General features: G+C 40.2%; 1 protein-coding gene across 1 annotated transcript in view; it reads right to left on the bottom strand.

Moving 5' to 3' along the window:
- Positions 1-23,740, bottom strand: part of LOC126092889 (coiled-coil domain-containing protein 170) — a 380,321-nt gene that overhangs the window by 25,156 nt on the left and 331,425 nt on the right. The window contains exon 13 of the mRNA XM_049908619.1: positions 18,848-18,958. Coding sequence (XP_049764576.1) covers positions 18,848-18,958 — 111 coding nt within the window. The remainder of the gene's footprint in view (positions 1-18,847; positions 18,959-23,740) is intronic.

Raw genomic sequence — 23,740 nt, 5'->3', positions numbered from 1 at the left:
CCGCGGTGTTGGCCGTCGAATGGCGCTAGCTGCGCAGCATTTGTGCACCGCTGCCGTCAGTGTCAGCCAGTTTGCCGTGGCATACGGAGCTCCATCGCAGTCTTTAACACTGGTAGCATGCCGCGACAGCGTGGACGTGAACCGTATGTGCAGTTGACGCACTTTGAGCGAGGGCGTATAATGGGCATGCGGGAGGCCGGGTGGACGTACCGCCGAATTGCTCAACACGTGGGGCGTGAGGTCTCCACAGTACATCGATGTTGTCGCCAGTGGTCGGCGGAAGGTGCACGTGCCCATCGACCTGGGACCGGACCGCAGCGACGCACAGATGCACGCCAAGACCGTAGGATCCTACGCAGTGCCGTAGGGGACCGCACCGCCACTTCCCAGCAAATTAGGGACACTGTTGCTCCTGGGGTATCGGCGAGGACCATTCGCAACCGTCTTCATGAAGCTGGGCTACGGTCCCGCACACTGTTAGGCCGTCTTCCGCTCACGCCCCAACATCGTGCAGCCCGCCTCCAGTGGTGTCGCGACAGGCGTGAATGGAGGGACGAATGGAGACGTGTCGTCTTCAGCGATGAGAGTCGCTTCTGCCTTGGTGCCAATGATGGTCGTATGCGTGTTTGGCGCCGTGCAGGTGAGCGCCACAATCAGGACTGCATACGACCGAGGCACACAGGGCCAACACCCGGCATCATGGTGTGGGGAGCGATATCCTACACTGGCCGTACACCACTGGTGATCGTCGAGGGGACACTGAATAGTGCACGGTACATCCAAACCGTCATAGAACCCATCGTTCTACCATTCCTAGACCGGCAAGGGAACTTGCTGTTCCAACAGGACAATGCACGTCCGCATGTATCCCATGCCACCCAACGTGCTCTAGAAGGTGTAAGTCAACTACCCTGGCCAGCAAGATCTCCGGATCTGTCCCCCATTGAGCATGTTTGGGACTGGATGAAGCGTCGTCTCACGCGGTCTGCACGTCCAGCACGAACGCTGGTCCAACTGAGGCGCCAGGTGGAAATGGCATGGCAAGCCGTTCCACAGGACTACATCCAGCATCTCTACGATCGTCTCCATGGGAGAATAGCAGCCTGCATTGCTGCGAAAGGTGGATATACACTGTACTAGTGCCGACATTGTGCATGCTCTGTTGCCTGTGTCTATGTGCCTGTGGTTCTGTCAGTGTGATCATGTGATGTATCTGACCCCAGGAATGTGTCAATAAAGTTTCCCCTTCCTGGGACAATGAATTCACGGTGTTCTTATTTCAATTTCCAGGAGTGTATATACTTCATAATCCCTTATGACAGAGGATTCTGTATCAGTGAAATTATTAAACAGGTCTTTCACACAACACTGCATTGACAATTTATTCACTTCCAAGCTGGTTTCCTCACCATTGTAACAGGATTCTTTCAAATCCAGGGTGTTAGTTTGACACTTTCATGTTGCTTCCTGTGCCTAAAAAAATGTTTTAATTATTATCTAGGATGATTGGATTTATGGTTTTATGCAGTTAATTACAAAGCTCCATTATATGGTTTGATAACTTCAGCTTTCCATTTCTGTTTAAGTTGAGTCCGTGCCTGGTATGTTTTTCACACTTCACTTTTGCTTATATGTAGTAGGTCCACACGATGTAATTTTTTACACAGTTTTTGTAGTTTGAAGTTGTCATGCTCAATTTCTCTGTTAACACATGTCCACTGAGGGAAATCACACCACACTGGTATGTTTTTGATGTACAGTTTTGGCCATAATTTCCAGTAATCTCTGAGTGCTGGTTTGTTCTCATTTCTGTAAGCAGAGAAAGGAACAGTTACAGGCCAAAATATACACAGGAAATGTACACCATTCATAGTAAATAATATGCACACTACAAATACTAAGCTACACTTATTAGAATTTCTGCAAGTTGCAACTGAAACAAAGAACAGCATGTCAGTCATGTTGCACAACTAAACACAAAACACATTAATTTAAATTCAAAATATTATTTGAAAAACTTTCATTTTTTACAAATACAAAGCTAACAGGAGAGAAATGGGACAGCATTTACTTTTTCATTTTTTACAGACAAAGCTAGCAGGGGAGAAATGGGACAGCATTTACCAAACTAAAGGGTCAGAAAGAAAATGGGGTGAATTTTATAGAGCCATTTTGTGGCATTTTGACTACTGCTGTCCTTTCAAAGAAATAACCAGAAACAACTGTTATATATAAGTAATGGTAGACTGAAACTTCTACCTAGGCTAGTTGAATTAAGGCAAAATATATATGATCTTGACTGTTTGTACAAAGAAATAAAGTTACGTATATTTAAGGAGAAGCACAATCAAGCCAAAAAAACCTTTGAGATGGACCTTTCACATTTGAGGAAACACATAAAATGGCGACACAATAGGGCATTCAGCCGACATAGGTACGGCTAATCGGGCGGGCCTTTCCTCGTGGTAGTTGAGCGTTCAACAACGGGGCCATGTTCCTAAGAGATACACGATCTTGCAACAGGATATTAAGGAAGCTCGGATAACTTCATTGTCGATTATCTCGAGAATTAGAGAATTTAGAGTACCACCTAACTGCTTTGGAAAATTGATATTCTCGTTGTGCACATCACGGAAGATAATTACAAAGCACAAATTTCCAAAATCCATCCTGGAGACTAATCAATAAACATTGTAAAACCACCAGCAAGGTGCAATGCAGTGTGCGATTTGCAGGGGGGGCGGGGGGGGATTCCCCCCCCCCCTCGCCTCTGCATCAGACCATCCCCTCTTCTGGTTTTAGTTTATGCATCCCAACCTGGGATGTTTATTTCCCACGCAATGGAGTAAAACTATACATATAATGTAAATTTGTGGAGCCGAACACTGAAAGTTTTTAATAAGTCTTACTATTAACACTATTAATGTGTTTCAGTTTTCTATCATCAGAATAAGTACAACTTTTCACATATGTGCCTCTACGTTTTGAATTCCCCTCATATATCTGTACCCATATGTAGATGATTTTGTAAATAAGTTTGACCTATAATGTACTTTTAAAGATATAACAAGGGATGGCTTTTCTGATAATGCATACGTGTCAGTAGTGAGTATCGGCATTAACATCTATTTATAAATAGCTGTTCAACCATGCGTAATGCCACGGTCCAAGCTAGTAACCCCCTAAGACATCCCCCCCACTGGTAGAAGCACAAATCGCACCCTGATGCAATGTGAACCGGGTAGCATTAAACATGAGGGGCATCTAGTGAAAGATTCAAATGCAGTATGTAATTTGTTCAATAAGCAATTTATATCACCTTTTGACCAACCAGTCCCTGTTATACAGCTACAGGCTGACACAGCAAATAATATCACAGAGGGAATAGGGGTTGAATTTTTGGAGGTGAATCAATGAGATCTTCAATGCTAAAGAACAAGCACTCATCTGGGTGGGATGGCATCCCAAATGTGGTCTTAAAGAATTGTGCCAATGAAATAAATGAACTCCTTATCTGCCTTATCAACTGCAGTCTTAATGAAAACATATATGCAAGTGGCTTAAAAATAAGAGTAATTTAGCCATTTCATTGAAAAGGAAGTAAAGAAGATATTTCTAATTATATTTGAAATAGTTATCTTACGCAACTCGGAGCCTTTTTCTCAAGACATGAAATGCTTACTGAATCACAGCAAGGATTTAGGAAGGACCTAAGCATGGCCCTGTAGACCCCTTTAATCAGTTTTATTCTACGGTGAAGGCTGCGAGGAACTGGAATTTTCAGCAACGAATAAGGTTTGGAATTAAGTACATATTTCCACACTCAAGCACTAAAGGCAATGTAAGTAAATCTCAGATACTAATATTTGCAACTGGCAGCTCACCCCACTAATGCATAAATGAGGTATGAGGGATAATGGCAGAGGACACAAACAGCTATAAATTCGTAGGTGTCCATCTGGGCTCAAACCTTTGGTGGATTAACCACATTAATGCTGTGTGTAACAAAGTCACCAATGGCCTGTTTCTTCTCAGCCCATTGTCAAAAGTGGTGCCTACCCAAACCCTGAAAACTGTATATTATCTCCGGCAGGCAAAGCACTCATGGTCATGTGTAGTCCAGAGCATCCAGTAACAGGGCAATCCCATGGCTAATGGGAGCGCATGGTGCCAAGTTTCCATAGTTTAAAAATGGTGCGTTGTCGACCTACACAACATTAGTAATTTTGGTTCCTACCGCCATCAGCTATCCAGGGTTAAAATTTCGTGACACAATTTTTCTCCACTCTGTATATGCAAGATAGACATGTTTCAAGTGTTTTTATAAATCAACAAGATAATTTTTATGAAATATAAAATTTATAGTAAGTGGTAAATTAAAGATTTCTGCTGTATAACATGTAGAAAGATTGCAATATATTGTAACAAGCATTATTGACTGTGTTTAATTACTACTTGTATTACTAAGACCTAAAAATGTTTCACATTTGTAAAAGCCATCATACTGATGACTCCACACAAAAAATCTAAATAAATAAATAAGAAAACTTCTGTTCTTCTTTGATTACAGTTTATTGGTTAACTATGGCCTATCTGTTTTTCTACATTTTCTTGCAATCATGATGTGACATTCTTTTGATTTTTTTCTGTTACTGCTTTCTCTCACTGTATTACAATTTTGCACATGCTTTTTTCATTTCTTCTTTCTTTTATCACTGTTTCTTATCTCACAATTTTGGTGTCTCTATCATTAATGGTCATAACTGCGTTTGGTAACCACCAGCACCTCCAGAGAGCTTGGACAGGCCAGAAATGGTTGGGTGCAGGCCTGTCAAACCTGGGGGAGCCTGTGCTGGAGATTGGTTAATGCCACCAATCCTCTAGTACAGTGAGCTTTGAGCATGCTTCAGCAACAACTGTGAGACATGACAGTGGAATAGTGTGTGTCTCACACAAAATGAACTTTGGCCTAATTTTCTGAATCCTGAGGGTGGGTAAAAACCCTCAAAAAAACTTAACATGGGGGCTGCACTTCATTAGTTTGTGGATTTGGAGGTTTACATTCATTAGTGGGCAACTTCTGAAGCAACTTCTGCACCTCAGGCAACCTGGACTCTGTCTGACTAGACATTTATTTCCCTAATACCTTAACCAAAATATGTTTTCAGTGATAGAAAGAGAAGAAGACACATTTCTGAAATTGTCTCTATTATTTTATATTAAGTGAGATTAGAGGCAATGATGAAAGACCTCACGTGTGAAGTTGAATCCTGATAATTGAAACATATATATGTATGTGTGTATGTGAAGTCAAATCCTTATATCTGAAACATAAAAATCCCAGCACACACAACATTACATTTAATATAAGAAGCTGAATGAGTATGGTATCACTGTTGAAAAGCATTATCTACTTAACTCTACTATGTGCTACTACAGTATTATTTGGACTGAAATAATTGAACTTCAGAAAGAGTGATTTGAAGAAGATTCTAGGGAGATGCAGAATATCATTGAAAGTGGCAACAGTGAGCCTGAAAAAAAGACTCTGTTTACTGTTGTATTTCATTCACACATTTTTTTATGTATGGGTGATTATAATTAAAGTTACAATTTAAAAACACTGTAAAAAAGAACTGCTGCTCAGAATGACTCCAAATTTGAGTGGAATATTATCGAAGAAGGGAAAACATTGCAGGGAGGAGGGGGAGCGGAGGTTTACCACTAGATGGCACTTAAAGCATCATACCATGAATGGGTCTGGCTACAAATGACAAATGAATCGCAGTATGACAACTGTGATGTGAGTTGCACATTAAATCAACCATACTATGGAACATGCATGAGTGCTTAAGTCTGGCATTCAACAGTTGTGGCACTGTTAGTTCCATGATGGCATGGCCGTGCACACATTGGATGGGAAAAATCAGTTTTTAATTGTCCTGAGTCCAAAAATTACAAAAAAAGTCTACAATCAGTTTTAATTTTCTGAAGCCAAAAACTGCATGAAAACAATGGTGACATTGGCTTTTAATTGTCATGAGAGTGGTGTAAGACATACTCAATACCATCCACCATTTTCTGCCACAAGTTGAAATCGATAAATAGCACATTCCACAACAGATCACACTGTGAAGACCCCCACCACACACTTCTCCAATCACTTTTCCTATGTAGAGATTTTAATTTTAATGTACATAATGTGCTAAGGGGCTCTGCCGCTATAGTTCAATTCTTTTATCTTGGCGGCTCGCGCATGCCCGCCCAGACGCGGGAGGTTGCTGCATTGCCAGTTGCACGTGCCAAGAGAAGCAGGGCCATAGTATTAGTTCGCAAACTTACGTTTAAGGGGTAGTGCACAGTTTATGAAGTAAAGCCACCATGGCCGCATTAACCCTTTCGCTGCTACACAGATGTGCTCCCCGCATTCCGCGCTGTGTGCAATTTTGTCATCACTGCACTGCTCGCCTGTGCAGACACATGGTGTTCCGACTGCTTTGACACACTTATAATTCGATTTCACAAAAACTATTTGGCCCAAAAATTTGATTTTTACACATCTTCTTGACTGATACCCTCCCCTCATAAATGACTTAATTTTATTTCAAATGGCTCTGAGTACTATGGGACTCAACTTCTGAGGTCATTAGTCCCCTAGATCTTAGAACTAGTTAAACCTAACTAACCTAAGGACATCACGCACAGCCATGCCTGAGGTAGGATTCGAACATGCGACCATAGTGGTCTCGCGGTTCCAGACTGCAGCGCCTAGAACCGCACGGCCACTTCGGCCGGCAATTTTGTTTCAATGTTCAACACAGTTATTATGCAGCATTAAATGTAGTAAACCATTGCACGAAATTTTGAACAGTTTTCAGAGGTAAAAGTCCATAGCGTAAACTTTCTGTATGGTCGATTTTAGTTTCCTCTAGAAATTTCAAAAAATTACATTCAAATGAATAAAATTCAAGAAGTAAGACACTTTGATATTGTTTTTAAATAAAGAAAATATTAAGCACCAAACAAGGTTTGAACTCAGACCCCGCTTAGCAGCTATACACCTTAACCATTACGCTAATACACTCATCATTCAACAGACCTCCTGAAGGGCTTTAACATATCACACAAAATACCGGCAAACACTGTTGGTATGACTATGAATTACTCACGTTTCATCAAAGTATAATAGGAAATAAACAATTACTGCTGTTCTTTATGTGCGAAAAAGCGGTTAGTGAGAATGACACAAACACCTTTCCTTGCTATCGCCTGAATTAGGAGGCTTATTGCTTGTTTGGTTTAATTAATTAATAGAATATGAAGCAAGTGGTATGAAGAATGCTTTTTCAAAACTTTCTATAAAAGAAAGTCTGCTATCAAGACATTGCTTTTGTTCAATTACTTTATTTATGCTTGAACATTTCTAAAACTGAAGACACTCGTCCCTGCTCTGCACTGCAGTCGAGCTCTGGCAATGTCATTCTCTGTTCATTGGCTGACTGTGTTTTGTGACGTCAGATGCGCAGAACAAACCTAAACTCGGCCGCCGTCGTAAATGACGCGCACTTTAGTCAGAGGTGTTGAGAGGGCCCAAGAGTTACATTTTCTCAACATGGGGAAAATTTATACCTTAGCACTCCTACGTGGCTGTTCTTGGCTATTCAGTTCTTGATTTCTCTTGAGCCCACATAAACACTGCTGGTCAATGATCTGTACTCCAGTACCTTTCTCCCAATGAATGGAGAACAAAGTGCCTGATAGGAAGCTGCTGAAATGAATGCTATACAAGGCTAACTGGATGCTGTACAGTCAACTGGTTGTGTTCAAACTTAGAACAGAATCTAAATATGAATATATAACATTACGTCTGCAGTTCATCAGGGTACTGAAGCATCCATTCCAAAGTCATCATGAGAACTGAAAAGTCCACCTGCCAATTAGATGAATGAGGCATGGTGACTCACAATCAGGGGACAGGTGTGATGCTGAGTGACAGTTCAAATGCTCGCCACTTACAGAGAATGTTTAGACTTTTGGGGACTGAGGGCAGAGTACTGCCAAATTATTAAGGACAGAAAAAAGAAATTGGGGCATGAATTTCTGAACTGTATAAATAGTTCTACCATTTTGTTATTAATAAGAGAGAAAATCAGGAGGATTTCTTGGTGGGTATCTAATTATAGATGCAATGAGCAATAAATAGTACTCTACAACCCAGCAGGGAAGAAACAGCCCACACAATGGTGAAACAATCTACAGGAGTGAACCCCACCACCAACCAGGTTCAGTCATACAGCAATGCAAAGACACCAATGAGCTGGGAAGTTGGGACTTCTCTTCTAACAAGGACGAACTTTATTACTTTCCCTTCTTATTGTGGGAACTGAATTTGCATTGATTGTTGCTGGTGATACAGCACCTGGCCACCATAGAGTGCATTATACCATTTTGCCACACCTGAAAAGCCCAATACCAGAAGTCCTTTTTGCTTTGTTCATCTAAATCTGGGAGACAGATTTCTACACACAGCCTGATGTTAGAAAATGTGAAGTCACTCTAAATGTAGTAACCTCACTGTAGACACACAAGGTCATGTGCCACTAGTTGAAGAACTGGCTGGTAAAATCTACTACCTGACCATGTATTTCTTTCTAGCGAATAAGATGAAACACTGCCCCTTAACAAATGGAATCCTACTATGGTGGTAGGAGCCACAGCCACCAGGGTATGGTACTTGTATGAGTGTATCTTTTTATGAGATTGTTCTCTTCTCCTGCTTACTTCCTTAAGTACTTTATAGCTGTTAACAGTTCCTTACTTTGTAATGATGGTCTTTTGGGATTCATATATTTGTTAGTTTGAGATTTTATTTATTAACATTTGGGTCATAATGATGACAAAATCATGTGGCCCAACCCAAACAATATCAACATCCATCTAGCAGAATGGTTCCTAATGTAAACTTATTGCTAATTTTTTTACCTAATCTCTAATCTCTAACGCGAATTCTTTACAGACGAATGGAAAAACTGGTAGAAGCCGACCTCGGGGAGGTTCAGTTTGGATTCCGTAGAAATGTTGGAACACGTGAGGCAATACTGACCTTACGACTTATCTAAGAAGAAAGATTAAGAAAAGGCAAACCTACGTTTCTAGCATTTGTAGACTTAGAGAAAGCTTTTGACAATGTTAACTGGAATACTCTCTTTCAAATTCTGAAGGTGGCAGGGGTAAAATACAGGGAGCGAAAGGCTATTTATAGTTTGTACAGAAACCAGATGGCAGTTATAAGAGTCGAGGGGCATGAAAGGGAAGCAGTGGTTGGGAAAGGAGTAAGACAGGGTTGTAGCCTCTCCCCGATGTTATTCAATCTGTATATTGAGCAAGCAGTAAAGGAAACAAAAGAAAAATTCGGAGTAGGTATTAAAATTCATGGAGAAGAAGTAAAAACTTTGAGGTTCGCCGATGACATTGTAATTCTGTCAGAGACTGCAAAGGACTTGGAAGAGCAGTTGAACGGAATGGACAGTGTCTTGAAAGGAGGATATAAGATGAACATCAACAAAAGCAAAACGAGGATAATGGAATGTAGTCAAATTAAGTCGGGTGATGCTGAGGGAATTAGGTTAGGAAATGAGACACTTAAAGTAGTAAAGGAGTTTTGCTAGTTAGGGAGTAAAATAACCGATGATGGTCGAAGTAGAGAGGATATAAAATGTAGACTGGCAATGGCAAGGAAAGCGTTTCTCAAGAAGAGGAATTTGTTAACATCGAGTATAGATTTAAGTGTCAGGAAGTCGTTTCTGAAAGTATTTGTATGGAAGTGAAACATGGACGATAACTAGTTTGGACAAGAAGAGAATAGAAGCTTTCAAAATGTGGTGCTACAGAAGAATGCTGAAGATAAGGTGGGTAGATCACGTAACTAATGAGGAGGTATTGAATAGGATTGGGGAGAAGAGAAGTTTGTGGCACAACTTGACTAGAAGAAGGGATCGGTTGGTAGGACATGTTCTGAGGCATCAAGGGATCACAAATTTAGCATTGGAGGGCAGTGTGGAGGGTAAAAATCGTAGAGGGAGACCAAGAGATGAATACACTAAGCAGATTCAGAAGGATGTAGGTTGCAGTAGATACTGGGAGATGAAGAAGCTTGCACAGGATAGAGTAGCATGGAGAGCTGCATCAAACCAGTCTCAGGACTGAAGACCACAACAACAACAACACAATCTCTATTGAAACATGAAGGTTACTCTAAATAAAATTGAAAAATGTAAGCTTTTCGGTTTGGTAAAGATGGTATCCAAATGTAATTTTAATTTACAATTTACACTGCAGGCGTGTTACAGAGCAAATTGTCCACTTGTGTGACAGCTAATGAGATCCATCAGCAAGACACAGCTGTCTCAGTTAGAGATGCCAGCAACACAGATATATGTTAGAGGGTTATGGTAGTACATAAGAAACTGACATGCCCACTCTTTGTGTAGTGTGAACAATCATCCAGTTTATGCATGGACAGACTGCTGACATTCACTGTCAAATTCGTTCTATTGTGTGCTAAACAGATCACGAGTACATCAATACAACAGAGACACTATGGAAATGATGGTGAACAAAACACAAACTGATGATTCATCATTACAGCTCTGTCTGTGTGTTTCCCGCAGCTTCCCTAATTGCTGCAGAATGTAATTCTATTGAGCAGATTGTTTTTTTTTCTGCTAGCTATAGAATGTCCCATAAAGAATGCAGTTTTTAAGTTATACATGATTGCTTGACAATTCACATACTGAACAATTTTTTATAAATACCAATATTAAAACTATTAAAATGAAATGGAATGAAATGTTCAATGACCAGCTGTAGCTGTATTTGATCCGATCACCCACACAACCAGTTTCGCAACTTTTGATTTGAATCTTCAAGTGCAAATATAAATGCTATGTCATAAGTTACCAGAATGCCACAAAGCAACAACTGATGTGGCTAGGTAAAGTTTTCAACCCTCCTCAATTGATAAAAAGAGCATTATCAATGATGAATGCCATGTCAGCGTTAAATAATGAACTGTGTACACTTCCAGTTAAAATATGCTCTTGTTGGCCTATGCCAAGCAATAAAATGCCCCTCACAGATGTTATTAAGAGAAGTACTGGGCCCTGTAGTGACAAAAGCCAACACACTCATATGTATTTGCCACCAACACAGCAGATGGCAACACAAACTACAAGCATCTCGTGTGTTGTCGAAATGTGTGCTGTGGCTGCCATCCAGGTGCTGATTGGAAAGTGAACAGTTCACAGCTTAACGCACACCTGACATTTATCATTAGTGATGATCTTTTAATCAACTGACTGTGGTTTATTATCAATTGAGGATGGCTGAAAACTTTGCCTAGCCATGCCAATTGTTGCTATTTGGCATTCTGTAACCTATGACATGACATTTATATCTGCACCAGAAAGTGCAACTCAAACGTTGTGAAACAGGTTGTGCAGGATTATAAGTGAATTGAACAAATTTAGTTACAGCAGACCATTGGACATTTCGTTCACTTTCATTTTAATAGTTGTAACACCTCTATTAAAATTACTGTTCATTGTATGAATATAAACTATTTTAGTTGTGGTTTCCCCAGCTTTAAAATTATCTGTAAAGACTGTGATTAAACATGACACAAAATGTCAGGCAAATGTCCTCCACAGCTTTGTCTGTACACATTCGATATTGTTGTTGTTGTGGTCTTCAGTCCTGAGACTGGTTTGATGCAGCTCTCCATGCTACTCTATCCTGTGCAAGCTTCTTCATCTCCCAGTACCTACTGCAACCTACATCCTTCTGAATCTGCTTAGTGTATTCATCTCTTGGTCTCCCCCTACAATGTTTACCCTCCACGCTGCCCTCCAATACTAAATTGGTGATCCCTTGATGCCTCAGAACATGTCCTACTAACCGATCCCGTCTTCTGGTCAAGTTGTGCCACAAACTTCTCTTCTCCCCAAATTCTATTCAATACTTCATCATTAGTTATGTGATCTACCCATCTAATCTTCAGCATTCTTCTGTAGCACCACATTTCGAAAGCTTCTATTCTCTTCTTGTCCAAACTATTTACCGTCCATGTTTCACTACCATACATGGCTACACTCCATACAAATACATTCAGAAATGACTTCCTGACACTTAAATCTATACTCGATGTTAACAAATTTCTCTTCTTCAGAAACGCTTTCCTTGCTATTGCCAGTCTACATTTTATATCCTCTCTACTTCGACCATCATCAGTTATTTTGCTCCCCAAATAGCAAAACTCCTTTACTACTTTAAGTGTCTCATTTCCTAATCTAATTCCCTCAGCATCACCCGACTTAATTCGACTACATTCCATTATCCTCGTTATGCTTTTGTTGATGTTCATCTTATATCCTCCTTTCAAGACACTGTCCATTCCGTTCAACTGCACTTCCAGGTCCTTTGCTGTCTCTGACAGAATTACAATGTCATCGGCAAACCTCAAGGTCTTTATTTCTTCCCCATGGATTTTAATACCTACTCCGAATATTTCTTTTATTTCCTTTACTGCTTGCTCGATATACAGATTGAATAACATCGGGGAGAGGCTACACCCCTGTCTTACTCCCTTCCCAACCACTGCTTCCCTTTCATGTCCCTCGACTCTTATAACTGCCATCTGGTTTCTGTACAAATTGTAAATAGCCTTTCGCTCCCTGTATTTTACCCCTGCCACCTTTAGAATTTGAAAGAGAGTATTCCAGTCAACATTGTCAAAAGCTTTCTCTAAGTCTACAAATGCTAGAAATGTAGGTTTGCCTTTCCTTAATCTTTCTTCTAAGATAAGTCGTAAGGTCAGTATTGCCTCACGTGTTCCAGTATTTCTACGGAATCCAAACTGATCTTCCCCGAGGTCGGCTTCTACTAGTTTTTCCATTCGTCTGCAAAGAATTCGTGTTAGTATTTTGCAGCTGTGGCTTATTAAACTGATTGTTCGGTAATTTTCACATCTGTCAACACCTGCTTTCTTTGGGATTGGAATTATTATATTCTTCTTGAAGTCTGAGTGTATTTCGCCTGTTTCATACATCTTGCTCACCAGATGGTAGAGTTTTGTCAGGACTGGCTCTCCCAAGGCCGTCAGTAGTTCCAATGGAATGTTGTCTACTCCGGGGGCCTTGTTTTGACTCAGGTCTTTCAGTGCTCTGTCAAACTCTTCACGCAGTATCGTATCTCCCATTTCATCTTCATCTACATCCTCTTCCATTTCCATAATATTGTCCTCAAGTACATCGCCCTTGTATAGACCCTCTATATACTCCTTCCACCTTTCTGCTTTCCCTTCTTTGCTTAGAACTGGGTTTCCATCTGAGCTCTTGATGTTCATACAAGTGGTTCTCTTATCTCCAAAGGTCTCTTTAATTTTCCTGTAGGCTGTAGTGAAATAAGCCTCTACATCCACATTCAATATGTGGTCAAAATTTTTGACTACTCTAGACCAAAGTTCCACTTGAATTTTATCCAAGACACATCTAATTTCTGCCTTGAGTTGAGGGGTGGGCCATGGGTTGTCCACATAAATACAAGATTTGACATACCCCACAAAAAAGTCACATGGTGTCAGATCACATGACCTCAGTGGCTAGTTCTGATTGCCATTACGAGAGATGAGGTGAGCAGGGAATCTTTCTCTCAGCAACCTTGTTGTGGCAATGGCACTGTGGCAAGTTGCCCCATCATGTTGGAACTACATGCATTCCACATTCAATTCACGTAACTGCAGCAACAAAAACTGTATTATCATGTGGTGATAATGGTCACCAATCACTTCATTTCCAGTTGTTGTTGTTGTGGTCTTCAGTCCAGATACTGGTGTGATGCAGCTCTCCATGCTACTCTATCCTGTGCAAGCTTCTTCATCTCCCAGTACCTACTGCAACCTACATCCTTCTGAATCTGTATAGTGTATTCATCTCTTGGTCTCCCTCTACGATTTTTACCCTCAATGCTGCCCTCCAATACTAAATTGGTGATCCCTTGATGCCTCAGAATATGTCCCACCAAGCGATCCCTTCTTCTAGTCAAGCTGTGCCACAAATTTCTCTTCTTCCCAATTCTATTCAATACCTCCTCATTAGTTATGTGATCTACCCATCTAATCTTCAGCATTCTTCTGTAGAACCACATTTTGAAAGCTTCTATTCTCTTCTTGTCTAACCTATTTACCATCCATGTTTCACTTCCATACATGGCTACACACCATACAAATACTTTCAGAAACGACTTCCTGACACTTAAATCTATACTCGATGTTAACAAATTTCTCTTCTTCAGAAACGCTTTCCTTGCCATTGCCAGTCTACATTTTATATCCTCCCTACTTCAACCATCATGAGTTATTTTGCTCCCCAAATAGCAAAACTAATTTACTACTTTAAGCATCTCATTTCCTAATCTAATTCCCTCACCATCACCTGATTTAATTCGACTACATTCCATTATCCTCATTTTGCTTTTGTTGTTGTTCATCTTATATCCTCCTTTCAAGACACTGTCCATTCCATTCAGCTGTTCTTCGAGGTCCTTTGCTGTCTCTGACAGAATTACAGTGTCATCAGCGAACCTCAAAGTTTTTATTTCTTCTCCATGGATTTTAATTCCTACTCTGAATTTTTCTTTTGTTTCCTTTACTGCTTGCTCAATATACAGATTGAATAACATCGGGGATAGGCTACAACCCTGTCTCACTCCCTCCCAACTACTGCTTCCCTTTCATGCCCCTTGACTCTTATAACTGCCATCTGGTTTCAGTACAAATTGTAAATAGCCTTTTGCTCCCTGTATTTTACTCCTGCCACCTTCAGAATTTGAAAGAGAGTATTCCAGTCAACATTGTCTAAATCTTTCTCTAAGTCTACAAATGCTAGAAACGTAGGTTTGCCTTTCCTAAATCTGGCAATGTTGTTTATTCACGTAACCAAAAAACTGGAAGTGTGCTTAATTAGTGAAAATTATTTTTTTATGAAAATCACTATTGAATTCATGTTTTGTGAATATCCAACTGGCACTTGTTTGATGCTTCAAATGGTTCATTGGCTTCAGCTTTTGTGTTAGTTGGATTGTAAAAGGTGCAAATGTAGATCTTTTCTTAAAATTTGATGGAAATTACTTTGGAAGGGCTAGCTATTGAGAGTGATGGTGAACTGATATCATTGGACTCAGAGCAAAGTTCTCACTGACAAGATTGACATTATGTACTAATCGACAAGAACTAGGACTTCCAGGTGACTTGATGTTCACTATCAATCCTGTATCTTCAAATTTCCTTCCAGTCTCTGCACTGTTGACACATTAGGCGCATTTCACTTACAAAAAATTACACTGAGTCTTTGAACGGTCTCTGTACAGCATTCACCATAGTTGAAATGCACTTTGAAAACCTACATGCAATGATCCACTGTGTATTGCTCAATTTTAGCTGATAACAACATATGTAAATGAGAACTGATAGTAACAATCGGTAATCACAGTATCAACAGATGACAGTGACTTAAATTTCATGTCTGGAAACCTAACAAATTAAAAGAAGCACTCAATTTAAAAATTGTGTTCTTTATGGGACACCCTTTGTTAGTTTGCTGGGTCCCTCATTCACTAACAGATGACCATACAAAGCAGTGAATTGGGAGAGCATTACTGTTCGGTGATATGACAGTGTGAGGAAGGCGATCACTTTTTATGTTGAACCATAATTGGGTGTTGTCATATGAGATCATAGAATAGAATACAGTTTAATGAATAAGATTTAGAATATATAGACAAAATGAATCATTTGACACCACTTTTAGTTTTAATGTTATTGATGCCATTTTAGATTTGAAATGAACAATACATGGTTTCTGAGGAAGCACATGAGACATTGGGACATTTTTGGCTATAACACTGCTCTTATTTGGTTACAAATAACAAGAATATTTGTGTCAGTAACAATGTGTAAACATTTTACCAGAAAGTCAGTCAGCCTATTTCTTCAAAACAGAAAAATATGAGTGAGAGCGTAGTTCTGATGACAAGTGTTTTTTGAAAACAATGTACTTCCCATGACATAATTTGTTCAAGTCACATAAACATGGGAAAATTGTAGAATTTTATTTATAACTTTTATTTAAACTGTTCCAGACAAAAATTTGTTCTTCATTTTTTAAACACTTGCTTTTTGAAAACAAATATGTAGTTAACAACAATATAGCAGAAGACAGACTGTAAAGACTCAATTATGGATAGGCACAATTAAAAGACACTTACATATAAGCTTTTTTCAGCCTCAGCTTTTATTAGAAAAAGAGAAACACATGCCATTCGCTCACATGGGCAAGCACACCTAATGCACAAAAGGCCGCTAACTCTGGCAGCTCAGGCCAGAATGCAACTGTCACATGGGATGGAAGCAGCAATCTGGAAGGGGAACGGATAACAGTGTGTGGGTGAGGGAAGAGAGCAATACTTTCTGGCAGAGTGTGCAGAGACTAGAACGCCAACAGGCACAACGAAAGGAGGTTGTCGGGCAGGGAAGTGGGAAAAACAGAATAAAAAGAGAGAGAGTGGGGATAGATGGGCAGGTGTGTTGGCAGAGGGTGCCAAACATGGAGGGTGGGAGTCGAGAATAGGGAAGAGGTGACAGGACAGAGAGGGCAGAAACTGTTGGGTGGCAGATGTGGGGAGAGTGTGTTACCTTCGGTTGAGGCTGGGATAATTATGGGAGCGGAGAACATGTTGTAAGGATAACTCCCATCTGCGCAGTTCAGAAAAGCTGATGGAGGATGGGAGAATCCAGGTGGCTTGTGTAGTGAAGCAGCCACTGAAATCAAGCATGTTATGTTCAGCTGCATGTTGTGCCACAGGGTCTACTTTGCTCTTGGCCACTGCTTGGCAGTGGCCATTCATCCTGGTGGACAGATGGTTGGTAGTACCAATATAAAAAGTTGTGCAATGATTGCGGCAGAGCAGAGCTAGTAAAAGACACAGCTCCTTTCACAGGTGGCCCAGCCCCTGATGGGGTAGGATAAACCTGTGACAGGACTGGAATAGTAGTAGTTAGCTTCACAAAAAACATTTTTTAAATTGTACATCACTTTTATAAAATGTAAATAAAATGTCTCATAGGTGCACTATACTGTAACCTTTGGTCTTTAATTCATAATTATTTAACATACTTATTGTAACTGTTTTTAATCTTTGATTTTTCCACACATAAAAATATATAATTTTGCCTGAATTTTTCAATATTTGGAAAACAGGATGTTAGTAAAATAATTAAATTGACAATGGAGATATCCAAAACACTCTGGTGGGCATACACATGTTATAAATAGTAGTCAAATGTGCTCCAAGACACAGTTCAATTTCTTATAGCTTTGTAAACACGCACCAGAATACTGATATTATCGTGAAAGCTCAAGTTATTGTTTTGACCGTGTAAGAGATGCTTTTGAAGAAAAGTGACATTAATGTGCAAGATTTGTGTTCTAATCAAGACTAATTAAAGATCTTGGACCATTAACAAGAAGAAGATGACAGCAAGCTGACCTGGAAACAATGCAGCTACAGTTAAGTCATTTTAAATACATGTGCCCATCTCAAATATTTAATCATAATGCAAATTGACAGCAACAGTTCCAGGAATGTACAAACCAGTGAAAATTTCAGTGCAGTAATCAGACCAGAGTAACGTTTCAAGAGGCACATATCCTCAGTGCAGAAGACCAAAATAGGAAATTTTCTTTCATGGGGGACACAAAGACTATCCTTGACAACACCGGGACAGTGAAACAAATGGAATATTTAATAATAAAGCTGATCTGCTGTATTTTCAATATTTTTTTTACTTCACCTATGTACACACTATTATATGAATGCACACAGAAAACTATGTTCACAAAAACAACATGTGGAAGTTATTCCATTACACTGTCATGTACAATGGAAATCAGCAAAATTCACACTATGTATTTCTGGTTTAGTGGCATTACAGTGATAACCAACTATAGCCCTGGTGATGAAATTGTGCTACAGAATGTCCTATGGTGAAGTAAAAATGCTACTGGAAAGACAGTACGCAAACTTTGTCATTAACTTTTCCTTTCTGGACAAGTTCGAATGAGATGGAAAAACTAGTTCAGTTTGTTATGGGGCAGAAAGGCTGTATTACTGATGGACATCGTGGAGCCAATGGTAATCCAAAAACTTCTTATGACACTACAAAATCAGTGTTACACAATATAGAACAATAGACATGAATGGTGTTGTCACACAGACCACTGTTCTTCACCATGTGACAGCTGGAATGCAACAATTCAGTATGACATTTTTCTTAGAAACATTTCTTCATTGTCCTTTACAAACCTAACCTTGTCCTATTTTAATTTCATCTCTTTTTGCCCTTGAAAATGTTACTTACTGTCATGTGAAACTATGATGATAATACTATAAAACTAGCTGTTACCACCTGGTTATCATTTCAGGCAGTGTTGTTCTACAAAATGGAAGTAAAAAACATGGTGTTTCAATGTAACAAGTACCTCAAAATGGATGACAGTTATGTCAAAATATACTCCATTCAGTTTTACCTCAAGTGCTTTGATACAACAAATTTTGTGTTTATGTAATTGGTCAATGGAACTTGCTTTCTGGATATTAATCGTAATAATTTGTTTTATAACATGAAAATGAGCCTGATATCTGATGAATAAAAAAGTGCTGTGATGATGCTTTGATTAGTCAGAAAATTATTACTATGTCCTACAATCCAAATTCCATACACACTGATTCCTACCTGATCTTTCAGAAGTGTGACCTTGCGATTATACCTTGTCCGTTGCATTTCAGATTCCACTAATCTCTTCTGCAAGTCTTCAATTTTTCTGCCTCTCTCTAGGGCTGCTATCTAAAACAACATTTCAAAATATGGAAATCAGAAAGAGAATCTCAGTTGGGTGGAAGATAAACACCTGCTTACCAGCCCCTGAAACAGGCAGAAGTTTGAATTGTGCACCTTGGGAGAAAAGAGCCACAAATAATAAAGAACACTCATTGTATTACCCCAAGCCGTAACTGTGCCTAAAGGGCGCAGGCATGACAGCACAAGAGTAGAGATCTATAAATATTAATAAAATAGTCAAAAGTATAATGGTACAGAATGTTTTGAGAAATACTGTTCAAAAATTTGCAGCAAGATTCAGTTTTAGTCAATAAAATTCTTCTGGGTTTATGACCACATTGTCAGTATGTAAAACTACTGACATTTCAGTCACTGTTGCAAGTGCCCTTCTTCAGGGTGCTTTTATTTACTGCTGAATGAGAAAACTTTTTTTCTTGTATACCTGCAGACATGGCTCCGAGAGGCTGGTAAGGATGAAGGGGAGGGATGTTAGAAGTTCTTTATTGGTGTTTTTATTATTTCTTTTCATTGATGGAAACCTGACTATTTGATTGGTGTTTGCATTACTGTTTGTGATGGATGGAAATCGGCGAACGGAAAACCAGATGGCAGTTGGGGACGTGATGTTTTCCCGCTTTCTAGTGCTGGCTGAGGTATGCCAGTACTCTATGTAACTGCGGCTGCTGTGGTCTCCCATGCGGCTGTGTGTATTTCTTCATGTGAGTTGGTGTCTCGAAATGCTGTTATTGGTGGCAGCCAAGATGTGGGAAGTTGGTACCCACCTTCTCTTTTAATTTTGGTGGGTCACTTGGCTATTGCTATTGCCTTGCTAATCTTCCTCCTGAAAGTAAGAGTCTGTTTGCCAGTACATGAGCTTCACTCATCCTGGTGTTCTGCCACTGCTGAGACTTAGTATGTTTTGTGCTCCCTTCTGCTCTCCTCTATTGCCTTTATTCTTTGTCACCATAGTTTTATCTGTTAGTTTCATTCCATAACCATTGGCACCAAAATTGGACTTGAGGTTTTGTAGTTCACCATTAGATGTTCCTTATCACTGATCCTGTGAGCCCTCTCGGTTAAAGTGTGCAGGGTGGATTTCTTCTGTGTAGGATGACAATCAGAGGAGGCATGTGGGAACCTGTAAGTACTGGTTGGCTTCCTATATAATCTACGGCCCAGTCTACCATCAGGCTTTCTGTAAACTTCCACATCAAAGAAAGGCAGCACCCCATTCTTTTCTATTCTGCTGTGCTGCTGGTTGAGGTGTTGGTGGAAATTTCGTAGCTCTTCCCCTCCATGCGGCCAGATAACAAAGGTATCATCAACATTTTGGGCCTAATGGTGCAGACTGGAGCACTGTTTCTTCAAATACTTCTAGGAAAATGTCTGCTGCAATAGGCGAGAGAGAGGAGCCCATAGCTACACCATCTATCTGTTCATAGAATTCCCCATTCCACCTGAATTAGGTGGTCGTTAAACGGTGCACTGGATCACAGATATCGGGTGCCATGCATTGCTCTAAGATGTTCATGGTGTCTTGTATTGATACATTTGTGAATAAAGACTCCACGTTGAAGCTAACCATCAGGTCTGTGGCCGAGAAACACTTTTCTTTTGAAAGTTTGACAAAAGTCCTTTACCTGATGGTAAACTGGGCCATAGAGCATATAGGAACCCAACCAGTACTGACAGGTTCCTACATGCCTTCTCTCATCATCACCCTACACAGAAGAAATCCACTCTGCACACTTTAACCAAGAGGGCTCACAGAATTAGCAATAAGGAACATCTAAAGGGTGAACCACAAAACATCAAGTCCATTTTGGTGCCAATGGCTATGGGATGAAACTAATAGATAAAATTATGGCAACAAGGAATGAAGGCAATAGAGGAGAGCAGAAGGAAGCATGAAGCACTGATTTTCTACCATATGTTCAAGGTGTCACTGAATGGGTAGGCAAAATTCTCCACTGAGCAGGCATCAAGCAAATTTTCTGAAGCAGCTACAGAGTAAAAGATGTTCTTCACACAACTAAAGATGCAGTTGACAAACTACATGCTGCTGGGGTTTACAAAATCAGGTGCAAATGTGGATTAGTGTAGGTAGGCGAGATGGAGTGACCCATCAACACACGGATATCTGAACACGAAAGATATATTTGATTAAGGCAACACACCAAGTCAGCAGTGGCAGAACACCAGGATAAGTGTAGCGAACAGATTGATTTTGGTGAAGCTCATGTACTGGCAAAACAGACTCTTACTTTCAGGAGGTAGTTTAGAGAGGCAATAGAAATAGCCTAGTGACCCGCCAATATGAACAGAGAAGACAGGTGCCAACTTCTGATGTCTTGATTCCCAGCAATAACAGCATTATGGGATGCCAGCTCATGTTAAGCAATACACACAAGCATGCGGGAGACTGCAGTGGCTGTAGGTACTAGAGTACTGGCACACCTCAGCCGGCGCTAGAAAGCAGGAAAACAACGGCGTGTCACAACTGCTATCTGGTTTTCCATTCGCTGATTTCCACCCATTACAAACAGTATTGCGAACACCAATCAAAAAGTCAGTTTTCCATCAATGAAAAAAATAATAATAAAAACACCAATAAAGAACTTCTATCATCCCTCCCCTTCATCCTTACCAGCCTATCTGAATTAGACAACATCATTGTCTGCAGGTATATAAGAAACAAAGTTTTCTCATTCAGCATTAAACAAAAACACCCTGAAGAAGGTCACTTTCAACAGAGACCGAAACGTTGATAGTTTTACATATTGACTATGTGGTCACAAACCCAGAAAAATTTTATTGACTGTGACAATGGCTGCAAAAGCCTATATTTATATAAGATTCAGTTTGTTTGTGAGAGAATAATTACATTTTCAGTTTACCGAATTGGGGTAAAATTTCTCACCAATAATGAAACTTAAAAATTAGAAACAAAGGTGTCTTGAACAATTCTGAAGAACATAAGATAGTGAAAACATACCTACTATAAGAAATTTAAATGCCCAGTTTGGAGAGCATAGAATGATATGTAGCTATGTTGGACCTCCAGGCTTATGGAGGAATAAGCCCAGGAGGTGACAAGTCCTTAATCTTCTGCATGACAGCTTATCCGCTGCACAAAATACAGGGTTATTACAAATGATTGAAGCGATTTCACAGCTCTACAATAACTTTATTATTTGAGATATTTTCACAATGCTTTGCACACACATACAAAAACTCAAAAAGTTTTTTTAGGCATTCACAAATGATCGATATGTGCCCCTTTAGTGATTCGGCAGACATCAAGCCGATAATCAAGTTCCTCCCACACTCGGCGCATCATGTCCCCATCAATGAGTTCGAAAGCATCGTTGATGCGAGCTCGCAGTTCTGGCACATTTCTTGGTAGAGGAGGTCACATAACCCCACAGAAAGAAATCACATGGGGTTAAGTCAGGAGAGCGTGAAGGCCATGACATGAATTGCTGATCATGATCTCCACTACGACTGATCCATCGGTTTTCCAATCTCCTTTTTAAGAAATGCTGAACATCATGATGGAAGTGCGGTGGAGCACCATCCTGTTGAAAGATGAAGTCGGCGCTGTCGGTCTCCAGTTGTGGTATGAGCCAATTTTCCAGCATGTCCAGATACACGTGTCCTGTAACGTTTTTTTCGCAGAAGAAAAAGGGGCCGTAAACTTTAAACCGTGAGATTGTACAAAACACGTTAACTTTTGGTTAATTGCGAATTTGCTGCACGAATGCGTGAGGATTCTCTACCGCCCAGATTCGCACATTATGTCTGTTCACTTCACCATTAAGAAAAAATGTTGCTTCATCACTGAAAACAAGTTTCGCACTGAATGCATCCTCTTCCATGAGCTGTTGCAACCGCGCCGAAAATTCAAAGCGTTTGACTTTGTCATCGGGTGTCAGGGCTTGTAGCAATTGTAAACGGTAAGGCTTCTGCTTTAGCCTTTTCCGTAAGATTTTCCAAACCATCGGCTGTGGTACGTTTAGCTCCCTGCTTGCTTTATTCATCGACTTCCGCGGGCTACGCGTGAAACTTGCCGCACACATTCAACCGTTTCTTCGCTCACTGCAGGCCGACCCATTGATTTCCCCTTACAGAGGCATCCAGAAGCTTTAAACTGCGCATACCATCGCCAAATGGAGTTATCAGTTGGTGGAGCTTTGTTGGACTTCGTCCTGAAGTGTCGTTGCACTGTTATGACTGACTGATGTGAGTGCATTTCAAGCACGACATACGCTTTCTCGGCTCCTGTCGCCATTTTGTCTCACTGCGCTCTCGAGCGCTCTGACGGCAGAAACCTGAAGTGCGGCTTCAGCCGAACAAAACTTTATGAGTTTTTCTACATATCTGTAGTGTGTCGTGACCATATGTCAATGAATGGAGCTACAGTGAATTTATGAAATCGCTTCAATCATTTGTAATAGCCCTGTACATTGTTTGTTCAAAAGCAGCTGCTATATTTGGAAGGATAGAAGGGGAACAGCCATTCACTAGTGTCTAGTAGATCGAGAGGTTTGGGAGACTACCAATGATTTTCAAAGTAATTCTAAAGTAATGTTTTGTTTATGTCTACTTGTTATTTGCAGGTAAGGAAGCAAAAAGACTTCTTGGGGTCTGGAAACAAAGAATGCAAAAACGAAAAACTTGGTGCCTGCCTGACCTAAATGTGGGGAAGGGGGAGGAAAAAAAAATTAAGGTATAGATGTCATGAAGTTTTTCAATAACAAAACCTGAGATCTATGAATGAAGCATGGG

This window comes from Schistocerca cancellata, chromosome 7, assembly GCF_023864275.1.
Source record: "Schistocerca cancellata isolate TAMUIC-IGC-003103 chromosome 7, iqSchCanc2.1, whole genome shotgun sequence".
In the NCBI taxonomy this organism is placed as follows: domain Eukaryota; kingdom Metazoa; phylum Arthropoda; class Insecta; order Orthoptera; family Acrididae; genus Schistocerca; species Schistocerca cancellata.
The sequence above is the reverse complement of the archived record's forward strand: the minus strand, read 5'-3'. Positions and strand labels throughout refer to the sequence as shown.